This window comes from Stigmatopora argus, chromosome 2, assembly GCF_051989625.1.
Source record: "Stigmatopora argus isolate UIUO_Sarg chromosome 2, RoL_Sarg_1.0, whole genome shotgun sequence".
Taxonomy (NCBI): domain Eukaryota; kingdom Metazoa; phylum Chordata; class Actinopteri; order Syngnathiformes; family Syngnathidae; genus Stigmatopora; species Stigmatopora argus.
This window is the reverse complement of record NC_135388.1, coordinates 18,304,413-18,320,000: the sequence shown is the minus strand read 5'-3', so window position 1 is coordinate 18,320,000 and position 15,588 is coordinate 18,304,413. Positions and strand designations below refer to the sequence as shown.

The 15,588-nt window shown below is 39.9% G+C and overlaps 1 protein-coding gene and 1 long non-coding RNA gene across 4 annotated transcripts in view; both read left to right on the top strand.

Annotated features, from left to right (window-relative positions):
* The window catches only part of LOC144070701 (E3 SUMO-protein ligase PIAS1-like), a 50,178-nt gene extending 35,087 nt beyond the window's left edge, over positions 1–15,091 (top strand). For both annotated transcript variants that reach the window (XM_077595132.1, XM_077595133.1), the window contains exons 7-13: positions 28–101; positions 380–540; positions 1,532–1,668; positions 2,763–3,015; positions 4,519–4,658; positions 5,708–5,748; positions 9,405–15,091. In XM_077595132.1, the coding sequence (XP_077451258.1) occupies positions 28–101; positions 380–540; positions 1,532–1,668; positions 2,763–3,015; positions 4,519–4,658; positions 5,708–5,748; positions 9,405–9,740 (1,142 nt within the window). In that variant the 3' untranslated portion in view covers positions 9,741–15,091. The remainder of the gene's footprint in view (positions 1–27; positions 102–379; positions 541–1,531; positions 1,669–2,762; positions 3,016–4,518; positions 4,659–5,707; positions 5,749–9,404) is intronic.
* On the top strand, positions 6,627–7,127 carry LOC144089174 (uncharacterized). Of its 2 annotated transcripts, XR_013305037.1 has the most exons (4): positions 6,627–6,682; positions 6,773–6,823; positions 6,912–6,979; positions 7,068–7,127. It is a non-coding gene; the product is annotated as an uncharacterized LOC144089174 (long non-coding RNA). The 2 variants fall into 2 exon arrangements; XR_013305031.1 differs by lacking the exon at positions 7,068–7,127 and having other exon boundaries at positions 6,912–7,051.
* Positions 15,092–15,588: the final 497 nt, after the last annotated feature.

Here is a 15,588-nt window from a genome sequence, read left to right as displayed (position 1 = left end):
TTTCTTATTTTTCCTCTTTCCCTCCAGTCAAAGAGAAGCTAACAGCGGACCCAGACAGTGAAATAGCCACAACAAGCCTTCGTGTCTCCTTGCTCTGCCCGGTGAGCAGCGTCCTGTTGTTGAAAGGGAATGTCCACATTATCTGTCGCATTAAGACCCATTACTAAAATGAAAGTGCCCTGTATGCTCATCCCTTTATTTGCCTCTATTTCCATTATAATAGCATCCTCTGAACCCCTACTGTATACCTTTTCCACATGGCTGACATATTTGTGATATTTGTGCCACCTCAATACTGTACCATATGCCCCTGCTGTGTCTGCGACCTCTTTCTTTTTTCTTTTTTTTTGCCTTAAGACATGTTTATGCACGTTTGCAGCTCGGAAAGATGCGGCTGACGATTCCATGCCGAGCGCTGACGTGCTCCCACCTGCAGTGCTTTGACGCCACACTGTATATTCAAATGAATGAGAAGAAGCCCACCTGGGTATGTCCTGTCTGTGACAAGAAGGCCCCTTACGAACACCTCATCATTGACGGGTAAATTACCCTGCTCTCATTTTTATGTTTTTGGGCTAGAACAGTACAACAGTACAGTCGTACCTCTACTTAGGAAATTAATTGGTTCCAAAGCTGTTTTCATAACTTGAAAATTTCGTAAGTAGACGTGTACTTTATATGTAAATTCTCTGTTTCGTTCCACGGTCCTCACACAACTATCAACTAGACCCTTTAAAATTGGTCAAAGTGTCCCAATTTTTTATGAAAGATCTGAGGAAACACACAAAAATGAGAGAAAATTATAAGGAAATGATTTATTAATGTCTTAAAATAAATAGAGCATATGAAAATGTGCCCTGCGCTGCTGAAATATCTCCCTCTGTGGCCGTTATATATGTAATACCCGTGTTTGTCCGCCAGATGGCGGCAAGAGCCCATTCTACCAGGGCTAAAAGCTGCCCACTTTGTAGTACATTTTGGACTTTTAGGTGTGCCCTGTGTGTGTGTATGATAATATGTGCCACGTAGCATTTGTAGTTTTTAATCGCTTAATAAGGGGAATTCAAAATAGAATAATGGATAAGGAAATGCATTTACTTTTGGGGGGAATTTTGTAACTTGGATCTTTTTCGTATCTTGAGTCACTCATTTGCATATAAAAAACTTTGTATCCTGACACCTTCGTACTTAGAGACATTTGTAAGTAGATGTATGACTGTATATTCAAGTACTTTCTGTCATAAATAGGTCTTATTTTTCATAAAATTGTCTTGATTCTATCACATCTCAACTATTCCAATGCATCTACAGGCCTCAAAGATAAAATTTTAAGCCACTCGCTCATAACAAAATTGACAACATCATAGTTATTTAAAACCTCAATGTCTTCCATTGTTCAAAGTAGTGTATGCTTACTCAGCGTCCAAATACTACAGTCTATATTTTATTTCTTTGCACGATGTGGCACCTTTTCCACTTCAACGATGTTTATTCTTTTGAGTAATGTGGTTCTTACCGGTACATTACTCAGGCTTTTTGTGGAGATTCTGAGCAGCTGTATGGACTGTGATGAGATCCAATTCATGCAAGATGGAAACTGGTCCCCCATGAGGACAAAAAAGGAGGTGCAGGAAGTCTCCTGTGCAGCTTTAAACAGCAGCCTGAACGGTAAGAAATGAATGGATACATAAGGTAGATAGGCACGAGGAAAAGCTAGTATTAAATTAAGATAAAAAGTAAGATATTACATAAATAAGTATTATTTGCATTTAATTTTCAGTACTGTATCAGTACTAATAAAAATCATATAGCAAGTTTAATATTGGACTGAGCGCTGCACATTTACAATCTGCGATTAACAGATGCACCGATTTCCAAATGGCTTTTTATGTGATCTATTCTCCAATCTTTCCTCATGTATAATTTAAGAATGCATTTTTTTTTCTTAACACAAAGCTATGTAGCAAGGGTATTTAACTGAAAGAAAAGAAAGATGCTGAAGATCATAATATCTTATTTTTCTATTGGGATATACTTAATAGGCCTCTGCAGTTTGTTTGTTTGTTCTTTATTTAATCAATACCTCTTGGGCTGTGGGAAAAAAATCATATCGCAATATATCTTGGCTGAATATATATTCCTTGTGAACGTATTTGGCCCCCTTGAAGTTTTCAACCTTTTGCCACATTTCAGGCTTCATACATAAACATATAACATTAAAAAAATGTCTAGAAGCTACAACAGGTGGGACACATTCGTGAAGTGGAATGAAATCTATTGGATATTTTATACTTTTTTAACAAATAAAAAACTGGAGAGTGGCACATGCAACATTATTCAGCTCCTTTACTTTCAGTGCAGCAAACTCACTCCAGAAGTTCAGTGAGGATCTCTGAATGATCCTATGTTGACCTATGATGATAAGTAGAATCCGCCTGTGTGTATTCATGTCTCGTATAAATGCACCTGCTCTGTGATAGTCTCACGGTTCTGTTTAAAGTGCAGAGAGCATCAGGAAGACCAAGGAACACACCAGGCGTGTCCGAGATACTGTTGCGGAGAAGTTTAAAGGTGGATTTGTACAAAAGCTAAATATAGAGAAAAGTTGCCCATTTTGTTGTCAAACACCTTGACCGAACAGACTCCACCAATTCTGAATACTCAAATTAAATATATTGTATTATCCGCGTCTTGGTTTTAAAGGTAAACATCAAGGGATTACAAAATGGCCTCATCACAAATCTCCCAATTGCGTTTTCCAGGTCCATGTCCGACGTTGAGCTCAGATCAACAGAGCCCTTTGCCTGCCAATCACAGCAGCTGCAACAGCAGCGACAGCAGCACCAGCAAGAAAATGGCTGTGATCGATTTGACATTAGACAGCTCCTCGGAAGACGAAGCCCAGGACTCTCCGCCGCCGCCCCTGCCGCCGCCACCCCTACCGCCCTTGCCTCCTCCAGCCAAACGATCATGTCCCTCCATTTCCCCGACATCGCCGTCCATCCTCAACAAGGGGTCAGTCTGCTCATGAGACCATTTTTCCAGTCCACTAAATCAGCAAATTTAGGAAAAGCTCACCTGGGAAACGAAGCGTCACTATATTTAATGATTCATGCACTCGTCACTTGAACGCATGAATAGGTTTTAACCATTTTGCTTGATCAGCCACATCATTGGCAATATAAAAGGTTGAGTCTGTAACAGTGACTTGAAATCCCTTGTGACAGCTATATAGCATGCTTTGGAGAGACTTAGGAACAAAATACGTCATTCAGTAAAGTCTAGTCATTATATAATCAGATTTTTTTTAATAAGCGCAACATCCCTGTTTCAAATCTTCAGGCACCATCAAAATCAGATTGGGGTAAAATTTTGTTTCATATAGCAATTTATTATTTCATTCATTCATCTCGCCTACCGCTTAAGAATCACGGGGGATGCTGGAGCCTATCCCAGCCAACCGTGGGCAACAGGCAGGGAACACACTGGATTGCTTGCCAGCCAATCACAGGACACAATAAAACAGCCAACTACTTACAATTACAATCACAATCACACTGCCAACAAGTGGGAATCGAACTCAGGCTGCCCGCACCAAAGTCGGGCAAGAACAACTGCCCCATTGACTGGCTGAAATTATTATTTGATTAATGCAATTTAATGTGCAGATATATTCATTTACATTTACAGTTGTAAAGAACATAAAGTCATGGCTCTCTTGAGTTTCCAGTTATTTCTACAACTCAGATTTTTCTCTGATAGAGTGATTGGAACAAATACTTAAATACACAAAAAACATTCATGAAATTTGGTTCTTTTATGACTTTATTATGGGTTAACGGAAAAAGTGATCAAATCTGCTGGGTCAAAAATATACATACAGCAACACGAATTAGCAATTTTGGTGACTTAGAAAGTTGTGTCAGTGAAATGAGCTTCATAGCATGGCCTCTTAACTTCTTGTGAGTGAGTATGAGTGACTACAGCTGGTGACTTCTCTGAGGCCAAGGGACATGTTACCAAATATTAGTGCTGCTGTATGTATATTTTTGACCCAGCAGATTTGATCACTTTTTTTCTGTTCACCTATAATAAAGTCATAAAAGAACCAAACTTCATGAATGTTTTTTTGTGACAAAGAAGTATCTGTTCCAATCACTCTATTAGAGAAAAATCTGTTGTAGAAATAACTGGAAACTCAAGAGAGCCATGACATTATGTTCTTCACAAGTGTATGTAAACTTTTGACCACAACTATATGTCTAAAGATGGATTTTGGGCAGTATTCTTACCTATACATTACAATGTCACAATTTATTCTGAAAGAACTGAATGGAAACTATTCTGATTATGTTACATTCAAAGTGTCGGTTATGTCAACCACTTGACATTGCTCACAATTAAAGCTTCTTCTTTTTGGCTCAATGGAGGTGCAAGAACAGTAATAGATAAAAAAAAATCCAATGTGACTGAACCTGCGTTACTATTTCCCCCTTACCTCTCTCTATTTGCCATCAGGGTATTAAACCTGCACCACCAGTCCTCTCCGGTGAGTCGTGCTTCCAGCATGCCAGCTGTGGATACTAGCTACATGCCTCCTGTCCCCCCACTGATCCAGGACTATAGACCCTATTACCACACTCCCAATGACCTTCCAGGTAATGAACAACACCCGTAGACTAACAAAACCAAAAGTCATGAATGCAGTCGTAAAACCAACTGTTCTTGGACCAGTGGCGTTTTGATATCTATTCATTTTAGTGCAAAGTGAGGTACATAATGATTTTGAGCATCTTAAAATGAGGGGGCTCATAGAAGGAAAAGAATGCTTTGAGTACTTGAGATGAAAACATCTGTTTTATTGCTATTGTCTGGGTAACATTGCAACTGGACCGTGAAAAGTTGCTTGGAAAAAATACATTGTGGTATCTCAATACAAGGTTAAAAACTGAAAGCATTGTAGAGGTAATGTTACTGAAAGAGTTACAGTACATGTTTCACAATTACCAATGTTTTGCATGAATGTGACTGAAGTTTTTGGTAAAACAACCGCACTCTCTCATTATCTAGCAATGACAAAATTGGTGACTGGAGTAGATTAGAAACTTTTGGCCTGGCCTTCCTCAATAAATTCTGCTTTTGATTCGACCCGCCGTAAAACTAAAAAATACCCTTCAATGGTTTATACCACATGTGTCAAAGTGGCGGCCCGGGGGCCAAATCTGGCCCGCCGCATCATTTTGTGTGGCCCGGGAAAGTAAATCATGAGTGCCGACTTTCTGTTTTAGGATGAAATTAAAATGAAGAGTATACTAGATGTATATTAAATTCCCTGATATTCCCACTTTTAAATCAATAATTTTTAATAAAAAAAAATCTCTTTTTAGTTCAAAAATCATTTTGTAAAATCTAAAAATATATATCAAAATCTAAAATAAACATTGTTTTAGATCTATAAAAAACTGAATATTCAGGGCTTTTAATCCAGTTCTTTTAATCCATTTATTTAAAAAAATCTAAATATTATATCTAAAATGGTCCGGCCCACATGAAATCGAGTTGACGTTAACGCGGCCTGCGAACCAAACCCTGGTTTATATCATAGTATAATTGGTCAGATACATATGTGTACCAAATAGAATTTGACCGTATTGTTGTTATGTATGTGTTACCCTGCTTTACCAACCTCTCCCCACCTAATTTTCAGATTTGAACTTCTTCTCCTTCCTACAAGGTGACAATCATCAGGTATGTGTCAGAGTACATCACATTGACATGAATTTTGATATTTATTATACCACCACCAGGAATCAGCAGCAAAAAAGTATTGGCCCGCGAACAATCCAGGTTACTGTTCTTAATTCCGTGCCTAACCCCACAAGCATTTGAAAAACAGCCTAAAGTTATAAAGCAGATCATACTGATCAATCATACAAGTATTATTTAAGAATTTTCCTACCAAAAGTTTTGCAGTACTAAAACACAGCAAAACAATGCAGTTAAAAATGGATGAACATCAATGTTGTCTGTTCCACTTTATTAGATATATAATAGATTTATTTGAATTACTTTAAAGCACAAACCATTTGAACAACTAATAGATTAGAGGCAGGACTGATTATAACATTACATATTATTTAAAAGTGCCTTTCAAGATACAACAAAATCAAAGTACAGACGCTCCCCTACTTACGAACATTCAACTTACAAACGACATAGTATATTATGGCTTTCCCCCCCTAAAAAACGACATAGTATAGCATGGCTTTTTTTTCTTGAAAAACGACATAGTAGAGGAAGGCTTTTTCCCTAAAAAACGACATAGTATAGTATGGCTTTCCCCCCTAAAAAACGACATAGTATAGTATGGCTTTTTTCCTTTAAAAAACGACATAGTATAGTAAGGCTTTTTTTCCTAAAAAACGACATAGTATAGCATGGCTTTTTTTCTTGAAAAACAACATAGTAGAGGAAGCCTTTTTTCATAAAAAACAATATTGTATAGTAAGGCTTCTTTTCTTAAAAAACAACGTAGTATAGTAAGGCTTTTTTTCTTTAAAAAATGACATAGCAAGTAAGGCTAAGAGAGTCGGAGAATAAATTTGACTTCTGATTCTTCACCTTCTAGTTGTTGCTGTGGTCCACTGGCAAAATCATTGGGAACATGAGGCGGGAATCAGGAGTGAGTTCAATTCCACTCGTTGCAATTCTCAAATTGTTTATTGAGGTAATGAAAAGGATAAATACAACTTCCAACTTTACTGTGGTGCAGTGGCAAAGACAATGGGTCAGAACTTCAGGTGGACTCAAGTTCAAATCAGAAGTGAGTTTGATTCCACTCTTTGCAATTCTCAAATTGTTTATTGAGGTAATGAAAAGGATAAATATAACTTCCAATCACATCATTTCAGAAGACACTGTGGTCCAGTGGCAAGAACAATGGGTTGAAATTGAAGTTGGACACAAGTTCAAATCTGGAGTGAGTTCAAGTCCACTCTTTGCAAATCTCAAATTGTTTATTGAGGTGATGAAAATGATAAATATAACTTCCAATCATCTCATTTCAGAAGTCACTGTGGTCCAGTGGCAAAGACAATGGGTCAGACAGACCTCAAGTTAGTGGATTTCACTGCCATGTGGGAAATGGGGTTCGAATCCCGCTCTCGTTTGACTAATCACTACACTAGTAGTTCAGTAAATGGGTAGTCCTTTTTTCATTCAAATAAAGACTTAGTCATTTTTTTCAGCAAAACAATATTTCCGGTCAGCCTTCGGCTGACCGGAAGACAGTTGGGAGGGGGGGGTTCCTGGTGGTGTTCGACAGTCAGCCTTCGGCTGACTGCCGACACCATACAGTTGTTGACTGGCGACACCGGGACGTGAACCCTCGACACCCATGTCGCAGGCAGGTGACTGACCCACTACACCACGAGGCGGCCCGCCCATACATGATTGGAAGTTATATTTATCCTTTTCATTACCTAAATAAACAATTTGAGAATTGCAAAGAGTGGAATTGAACTCATTCCTGATTTGAACTTGAGTCCACCAGAAGTTCTGACCATTTGTCTTTGCAACTGGACCACAGTGACTTCTGAAATGAAGTGATTGGAAGTTATATTTATCCTTTTCATTACCTCAATAAACAATTTGTGAATTGGAAAGAGTGGAATTGAACTCACTCCTGATTCCCACCTCAAGTTCTGAACCAATATTTTTGCCACTGGACCACAGCAATAACTGGGAGAAGAATCAGAAGTCAGATTTATTCTCCGACTTTCTTAGCCTTACTATACTATGTCGATTTTTTAAAGAAAAAAGCCTTACTATATACTGACGCTCCCCTACTTACGAACAACGGTACATACGAACATGTCTGCAAATTGCGTTTAAGTCCAAAAATGTTCGCAAGTCCAATTTTGTATTTCGCGCCTTTTTCGGAGTAGTACTTCTTTCCGCCGCTAATACCGACGCCTGGCGCTGTGAGAGCTCAGCTCACCCAGCATCTACCTTCTTCTTCGTTGCAATGCGGAAGTGCGTGAATGTATCTCCAGTGTGCAAAGAACCTTTTTCATTTGTATCATTAAATATCTCATGCATCCAATATTGAATATGGTTGGTAAAAAGCTAAAGGCTTCTATTGAGGGAGTTGCAAGGAAGAGGCAAGTCATTTCATTTGAAACGAGTGGCAATAATAACGAAGCTTGATGCGCGTGAGAGTGGTGAGCGTTGCACATATAACAACTTGAATCGTTCGACCGTCAGTACCATTTATAAACAGAAAGATCGAGCAGCAGGACCCAAATATTGAACGTTGCACAAAGTTTGCAAATCAATTGAATGATGCCATACAGTGCTACCGCATCATTTATGATGAAAAAAAAGAAGAAAACTGTGCAATCGTCATTAGGTCGCTTCTTTTGGCCAGTTTCTAATACATAAATCTCTCTCTCTCTACAGTACTGTACATATTCTCTCCATTTTATTAAATGTTTTTTTTTCAGTACAAACCAATGCGTGTTACTTATACAAGCCTTAAACATACAAATGCACTTATATAAACCTTCAATATACTTATATCAGCCTTAAACATAAATTATAATACAAAATATAGCACTGAATCAACTTACAAACAAATTCAACTTATGAACAATCGCTCGGAACCAATTGCGTTCGTAAGTAGGGGAGCGTCTGTACTACTAGGAAATAAGTCATCTGGCAGAGGATCAAGATGAGGGAAATGTTTAATCAAAGTGCAAATTATATACTTAAAATTGATACTTTAAACTTACTGCAGGCAAACTCCACCCAGAAGAAAAAAAAGAACAAATGAATTGCATTTGCATTGTATTGATTGACACAATTATCTCATCTCATCTCATTTTGTGATCCGCTTTATCCCCACTAGGGTTGTGGGGGGTGCTGGAGCCTATCCCAGCTGACTTCGGACAAGAGGCGGGGGACACCCTGAATTGGTGGCCAACCAATCGCAGGGCACAAGGAAACAAACAACCAATCACACTCATACCTAGGGGTAATATAGAGTGTCCAATCAGCCTACCATGCATGTCTTTGGAATGTGGAAGGAAACCGGAGTACCCGGAGAAAACCCACCCAGGCCCAGGGAGAACATGCAAACTCCACACAGATGGACCGACCTGGATTTGAACCCAGGTCTCCCACTGTGAGGCCGACACGCTAACCACTCATCCGCCAGGCCGCCCCATTTTGAACCTTAGGTATTACATTTCCAACTTCCACACGGGAAGTACAGATTTATCTATGCTTGTTTTCCCATCCATTCTGAATCCTGATAGCAAAATATCATCCACTGTTGTGCAGAATGTGTGAATTTCCTGTGTATGGGATTAATCTAATCTAACGTTGAATGTCTGGTCTGCCAGCATTACAGCATGGTGATGGCGGCTGCGGCGGCCGCCGCTTCTTCAGACGACCACGAGCTTCTGCTCAACCGTTTCCTACCCTACGGCGCGTCCGGCTCCTCGGCCTCTTCGCAACTGTTCCTCGACCAACCGGGAGCCAACTCGGCATCTTTACTGACCGTGCCGAGCAACGGGGCCGGGGGCTCTGGCGGCGGCCTGGTATCGTCCGGCGGCCTCCGGGAAGCTCACTCCTTATCTTCGCACTCTCATGCCGGGGCGCTGGCCGGGCGAGGCGGCGCGGAAGCAGCGGTGGCAGCTATTTACGGAGGAATTCCCGACGTTATATCGTTGGACTGACCCACACCAAGTCAGACCAGGTCCAACAATGAATTCCGCTGCAGGGTAGATAAATGACTCTCAAGTTAGACTCAAATCTTGCGACTCCTTGCTGGAGTTATGATGAGTGCCGGAGCAGGTCCTGGCAGGACTTGACAGTGGCGTCGGCTCAAGTCGTCATGAAAGCCAACCGAGCAGATTGGTTTGGACTTCTTCAGTTGGCTCATCTTGTGGCTTTTTAATGCTCCCAAAATGGCACAAAAAGCAAAAATGGAAAAGAGGACAGGTCTTTTTTTATGAACACGAGGAGGGCCACCGTGTACAGAGAACAAAGTCTATTTTCTTCTTTGACCTTTGTATTCTCATTTGGGACACGGCCAGGTTAGTGAGCTGCTTCAACTGCTGTTTTCGACCACGTTATTTGTAGTTTGTAGTGCATACGCCATGGATGTTTCCTGCCTTGCATATCCTGTTTCGCGATATCCTGGTTTCAGTTCTCATTGGATCTCCTTCCCTTAAATTTCCTGCACTCCTTCTTTTCTCACTTCTGATCATCAATACTTCTTTTGCGCAAAATGCATTCCATTGCATTTTCAGGTTACACTGATTTTGTGATAGGGAGAGTGCAGGTAGACCAGGCATATTGCACTTCAGGTTTCCCATTTTTACTGTTTTTGAAGACAACATACAGCATTAAGACTGTTTTTAGCCTCACTTTATTTATACATGTAAGTGGAAGTATTTTTATTATTATTTTTGCTTAAAGCCAAAAAATAAGGTACCTTGAAGGTGATCAGGGGTGCATTTGAACACTCGACCATATTCTTTGACCTTTCTCGCGACCTTTCACAATAGATAAACAATGGAGTTGAAACTCAAAACCGAAGCCAAGCCCTCCGCTCTAAGGTTGCCACCATAGTCCAATTCATTTGGATTGGGTGGTCTTGCAGTGATCACTCTCTGTACTTCAGTTTCAAATTGATTGGACCTGGTATCAAGCAGACAATTCCTGCCCAAAGGCTTTCGTATCAAGTATGCAAGGATATGGTGCCCAAGATCATGCATGCCACACTCTTTTCAGGCCACAAACTTGTTCAACGTGATTCAATAGTGCCTCTGCAGGAAGTTTTACATTGTAAAATGTTGCAGAAAAATCACCATCAGATCATCAAAATATTAAAAGGAAAGACAATGCCTGATATAAATGACACCCATGTATGCAAAATTGGTAGTTTAAGTGAGCAAATTTAGCAGTGGAGAAAATATTTTATGAAAAAAAAAATCCTTGCATATGAGCGCAAGCCACGGCGGTGACATCAATTATGCGCATACAGCACTTACACATTAATATGAAATAAAACATCCCATTTCTGTGACAACTCAGAGAAACAATGAAACTGTAACAATTAAAATCGCGTGAAACCTCATCTGTTATAAATAGACAATTTAGGGTGTCCCCCGCCTGGTGCCCGAAGTAAGCTGAGATAGGCTCCAGCACCCTCCGTGATCCTTGTGAGGATAAGTGGATCAGAAAATGAACGATGAATAAATATACAAACAAAACTAAACTTTGAAGCTCATCTCATCCCATTTTCTGAACCGCTTTATCCACATTACGGTCGCGGGGGGTGCTGAAGCCTATCCCAACTGGCAGGGGACACCCGGAATCAGTGGCCAGCCGATCGCAGGGCTCAAGGAGACGGACAACCATGCACACTCACACCCATACCTAGGGGCAATTTAGAGAGTCCAATCAGCCTACCATGCATGTTTTTGGAAGGTGGGAGGAAACCGGAGTACCCGGAGGAAACCCACGCAGGCCCGGGGAGAACATGCAAACTCCACACTGTTGGACCGACCTTAACTTTGAAGCTGAACATGAAAAATGTTACTATTTAAGCTTAAAATGTATGATTATAAAGAGGAAAATGTCCACACTTTCTGCAGAAAGCACAAATGTAGTTGCAGTGGCATTATCAAAGTTATTCTCTTGTGCAACACTCGTTCTTGGATGATGCTGTTACATACTACTTACAGATACTCTTGTAAGGTTTTTTCAAAGTGAAGTTTCCTCACGGCGTCTCCTTAATGTTCACTTTGAGTCCCGGTTGAGTAGTTCAAATCAATTTGGCAGCATTTTTTGTGTTGATGTGGCGGGATCGAACAAGGAAAGTCCGTGGAGATTGTCTTGTCCAGTTCTGTTTGCTTTGAGGTTTCTAGAAGAGATTTCAGGACAAATAATTCACTTTGCCTTCTCCATTGTTATGCTAGGCCAATATATCATTTAAACTAGTACAGATTTCCCCAACCATTTCTGAGCTACGGCACACCTCTTCCACTGCAAAAATCTGAAGAAAAACCACTAGGTGAAAATCTTCTCATTTAAAACTCTGTCCCCTAAATTTTCATCATGAAGTCATTCTCACGCCCTATAATGATATGAATATTAATTAACTAGAAGATCAAACTTCCATTTCTGTTGGAGTTATGAGCAAGAAGGAGTAGCTAAAAAAATTAAAGAGAACACCCTTCAACTTGACTTCATTTTGGCACAGAACCAACCCAGTCTATCAATCATTTTTGGTAGTAAGCTGTCATTTCTTGCTGTGTTGTTTATTTATTTGGTATTGTCTATGTGCTATATTGTATTTTTACAATTTCATTTCTGTAAGACAATGTGTGTGATTCCCTATCATTCCAGATACATTTTGTTATATTTTGTGTTTAACTTGCTTCGACAGCAGCATTCTTTTTCACTAGAGGTGCTCTTACATTATCACCAAAACATTTTCATTCATTTTCCCAAGAGCTTTAATAGAGCAAGAATGCGAGCCTACTCATGCAAGTCACCACGGCCTAATGGCTTTAGCCTGCCTTCCTGTCCTCAAATTAAGTGTTAATGTAATAGAGCAAATCATATTTACATCATGTATGAATAGTACATTTTGAGGCAAGTCATTGGAGTATTTTTTTTTGAATGTCTCTTTTACAGTTGAACTTATTTGACCACCCCTAAACTTTTTAAAGCCCATTTTCAATTTGCCTCGTACATTTCCCCCAATGTTTTTTCTGACTAGAAGGAGCTTTGGATTAATCGCAACTGTATTTTTCTAGTTCAATTGGATCGGTATTTGACTGGCCACCAATTAGTTGGCTGGGCTAGGCTCCAGCACCCCCGCAACCCTTGTGAGGATAAGCTGTATGGAAAATGATTGATGTTTGATGATTGGATCTGATTTATGTCATTTAAGATGGAGACAACTGTACTTTTCCTTTTTTTAAATTACCGAATTTTACGCACTATAAGTCGCACAGAATTATATAGCACACCTTCAATGAATGGCTTGTTTTAAAATCTGTTTCATATATAAGGGGCACCAGATTATGAAATGCAAACGTAGTCGTGGTGGTGGCAGTGGCAGTAGGAGTATTAGAGGATTGTGTTAAAAATCCACTAGGTGGAGCTGTAGTAGTAATAGTACTTAGTGGTTAGGACTGGTGTTGTACATCAAATAAATGGAGCTGTGCTAAAGGGAATTTCATACAATGATGAACTAATATTGATCCATTTTTAAGGCGCACTGCTGGCTTTTGAGAAAATTGATATCTTTTATTTGCGCCCTATAGTGAGGAAAATAGGATTGTCGATTATTTAAACACAGGTGAATTGAAATTGAATTATCTTCTATAGGTGCCATTTTTGTGAAAAAGATGTCTGAAATGATTCAGCTACAAAATGGACAAAATCTTCCAAATGGCTTTGTATGCTTTAACAATTTAGGCAAAATGCAACTGACCATTCATTTTCAACACGGCTTATCCCTGTCAAGGTCGCGGGGCACTAGAGCCTATCCCGGAACACACCCTGAACTGATCGCCAGTCAGTCGTAGGACACACACACAGACAAACAACCGGTCGCGCTTGCAATCAAACCACCACTGAGTGAGAATCGATCCCACGCTGCCCGCACTGAATTCAGGCAATTGACCCACTAAATCATTGGCTGTGTTAGTATTCTTTCATTAAATCAATCAAACCCCAGTGAATCAATTCGAAACATGGCCCACTATGTAAAGTCGGCAACTATCGTATCAGTGTCAAAGTCTATCGTTTCTTATAGTTTTTAAATTGGTGAAGAAATAAAATTGCTTATCAGCAGGTGGCAAAAAATTAGTCGAAAAGAGTCACAGAAATGAGCTGGTCAGTTCTTGGAGGGAACATCAATTGTGATTTTTGCTCTTCAGCTCCTTCTTTATGAACAGTCATACATTATAAGGATGCAAAAGTTAAAAAAAGGTCAAATGAAGTTAGCCTGTAAAGGGTAATGCATGTATCAAACCAAATAGCCCTTAACTTGAGGTGAGCAGTGTTTTGAACCTATTTTGTCTCCTCGGCGCACGATGGCAAGGAAGCCATGTGATTATGACTTGTGCGCTCGTTTTCTAGTGTTTTCTACTGATGCCTTTTACTTCTGAGCTCCGATGAAGATATTCCACATTTGAGTTACAGCTTTGTTGTTTGAGTAAACACTCCCAAATATTCAACATGAATTTGATGTGTTGGAAATTGTCTCCAAGTTGAATATGACCCGTCACAGGCCATGCAGAATGTGTTATTGATCAAGTGCCCTGCATTAGAAGGATGTGTGGACAATAAGTCTTGTTCAAAAATTATTGGCCACCAGCATTTGCTTCGCGGTTGACTAACAGATGTTAAGCTTCTGTATTTCACTCCATTTGAATGGCCTTCTTGCTTGAGAGGACGGCAGACAACCTGCAGGGACAGATCAGCCCACTCCAGTGTGCCCATCGCTTTCCCACTCGCGGTGCGCCACAATAGGTCAGTTCCAGGGTGCCGCCATACGGCCCAGAATAGCCTGCACTGAATCCAATGAGGCCACTCCCGAAAAATGCCCCCAACGTGTCCCACCGATCAAAAGGGAAGAAACGTCAACCATGTGAATACTCTGCCTGTATTGAATTCTGAATATTCAGATCCAAACATGCTTGATTTCCGTTCGTTCGTATGCTTTTTCTGTCGATTCAGAGCCGCGCGAAGAAAGTAATTTATATATATTTTTGAAGAACATGGAAGATGTAATTCCTCGCTAATGAAGGAAGGATGGTGGTCAATTCGAGCTGTATTAATCAACACCTGCACTCACTGCCTTAAAACATGCACAGGTTTGATTTCATGACTCCAACTCAAAAACCACACAAGGCTTTTCAAGCGGATGCGTGTCAATTTGTACAAATGTATCTACCGAGTGGAAGAAAATATTTATTACATGCATTGGAATACATTGTTTACTTCTTGAATGTTAATTGTTTATGTAGAAAAGTTTCGATGTATTAAAAGTGCATATTGCTAGTTCCCTGTGCCTGTGTGCTTTTCTTCTATATTACAGAGTTGGTTTTGACTGTTCTATGTCAGATTCTGATGGATTGGACGTACAGTGCTTTCAATGGCACTGAAACGTGAGCATTCACAGCCTGGACTCCGATCGCCATCAGTTGCATGTAACTGCAACTTTGAACTGTTACTTTGTCTTGTATCCAATATGTATTTCTGTTTTATTCACTTTAATCTCATACAACCCTTAAAGTAACCACTGCTATTACATTCATTTATTTAAAACTCCTGGTGGGGCCAATCAGATTTCGAGTTGGTGACACCAATGCCCTCTCGCAGGCGTAGGGATACGTCATCGCTTTCACAAACTATGATTGGCTAGTGACAGAGTGGACTAGTCAGAGCTACCAAACTATCTGTAGCGAGCTGCATAAGCAAATATATTGTTGTGTTGATTTAATAGCAGAGGAGAAGAAATGGATATGGTTGCAGATTTAATTACACGTTATCATGAAA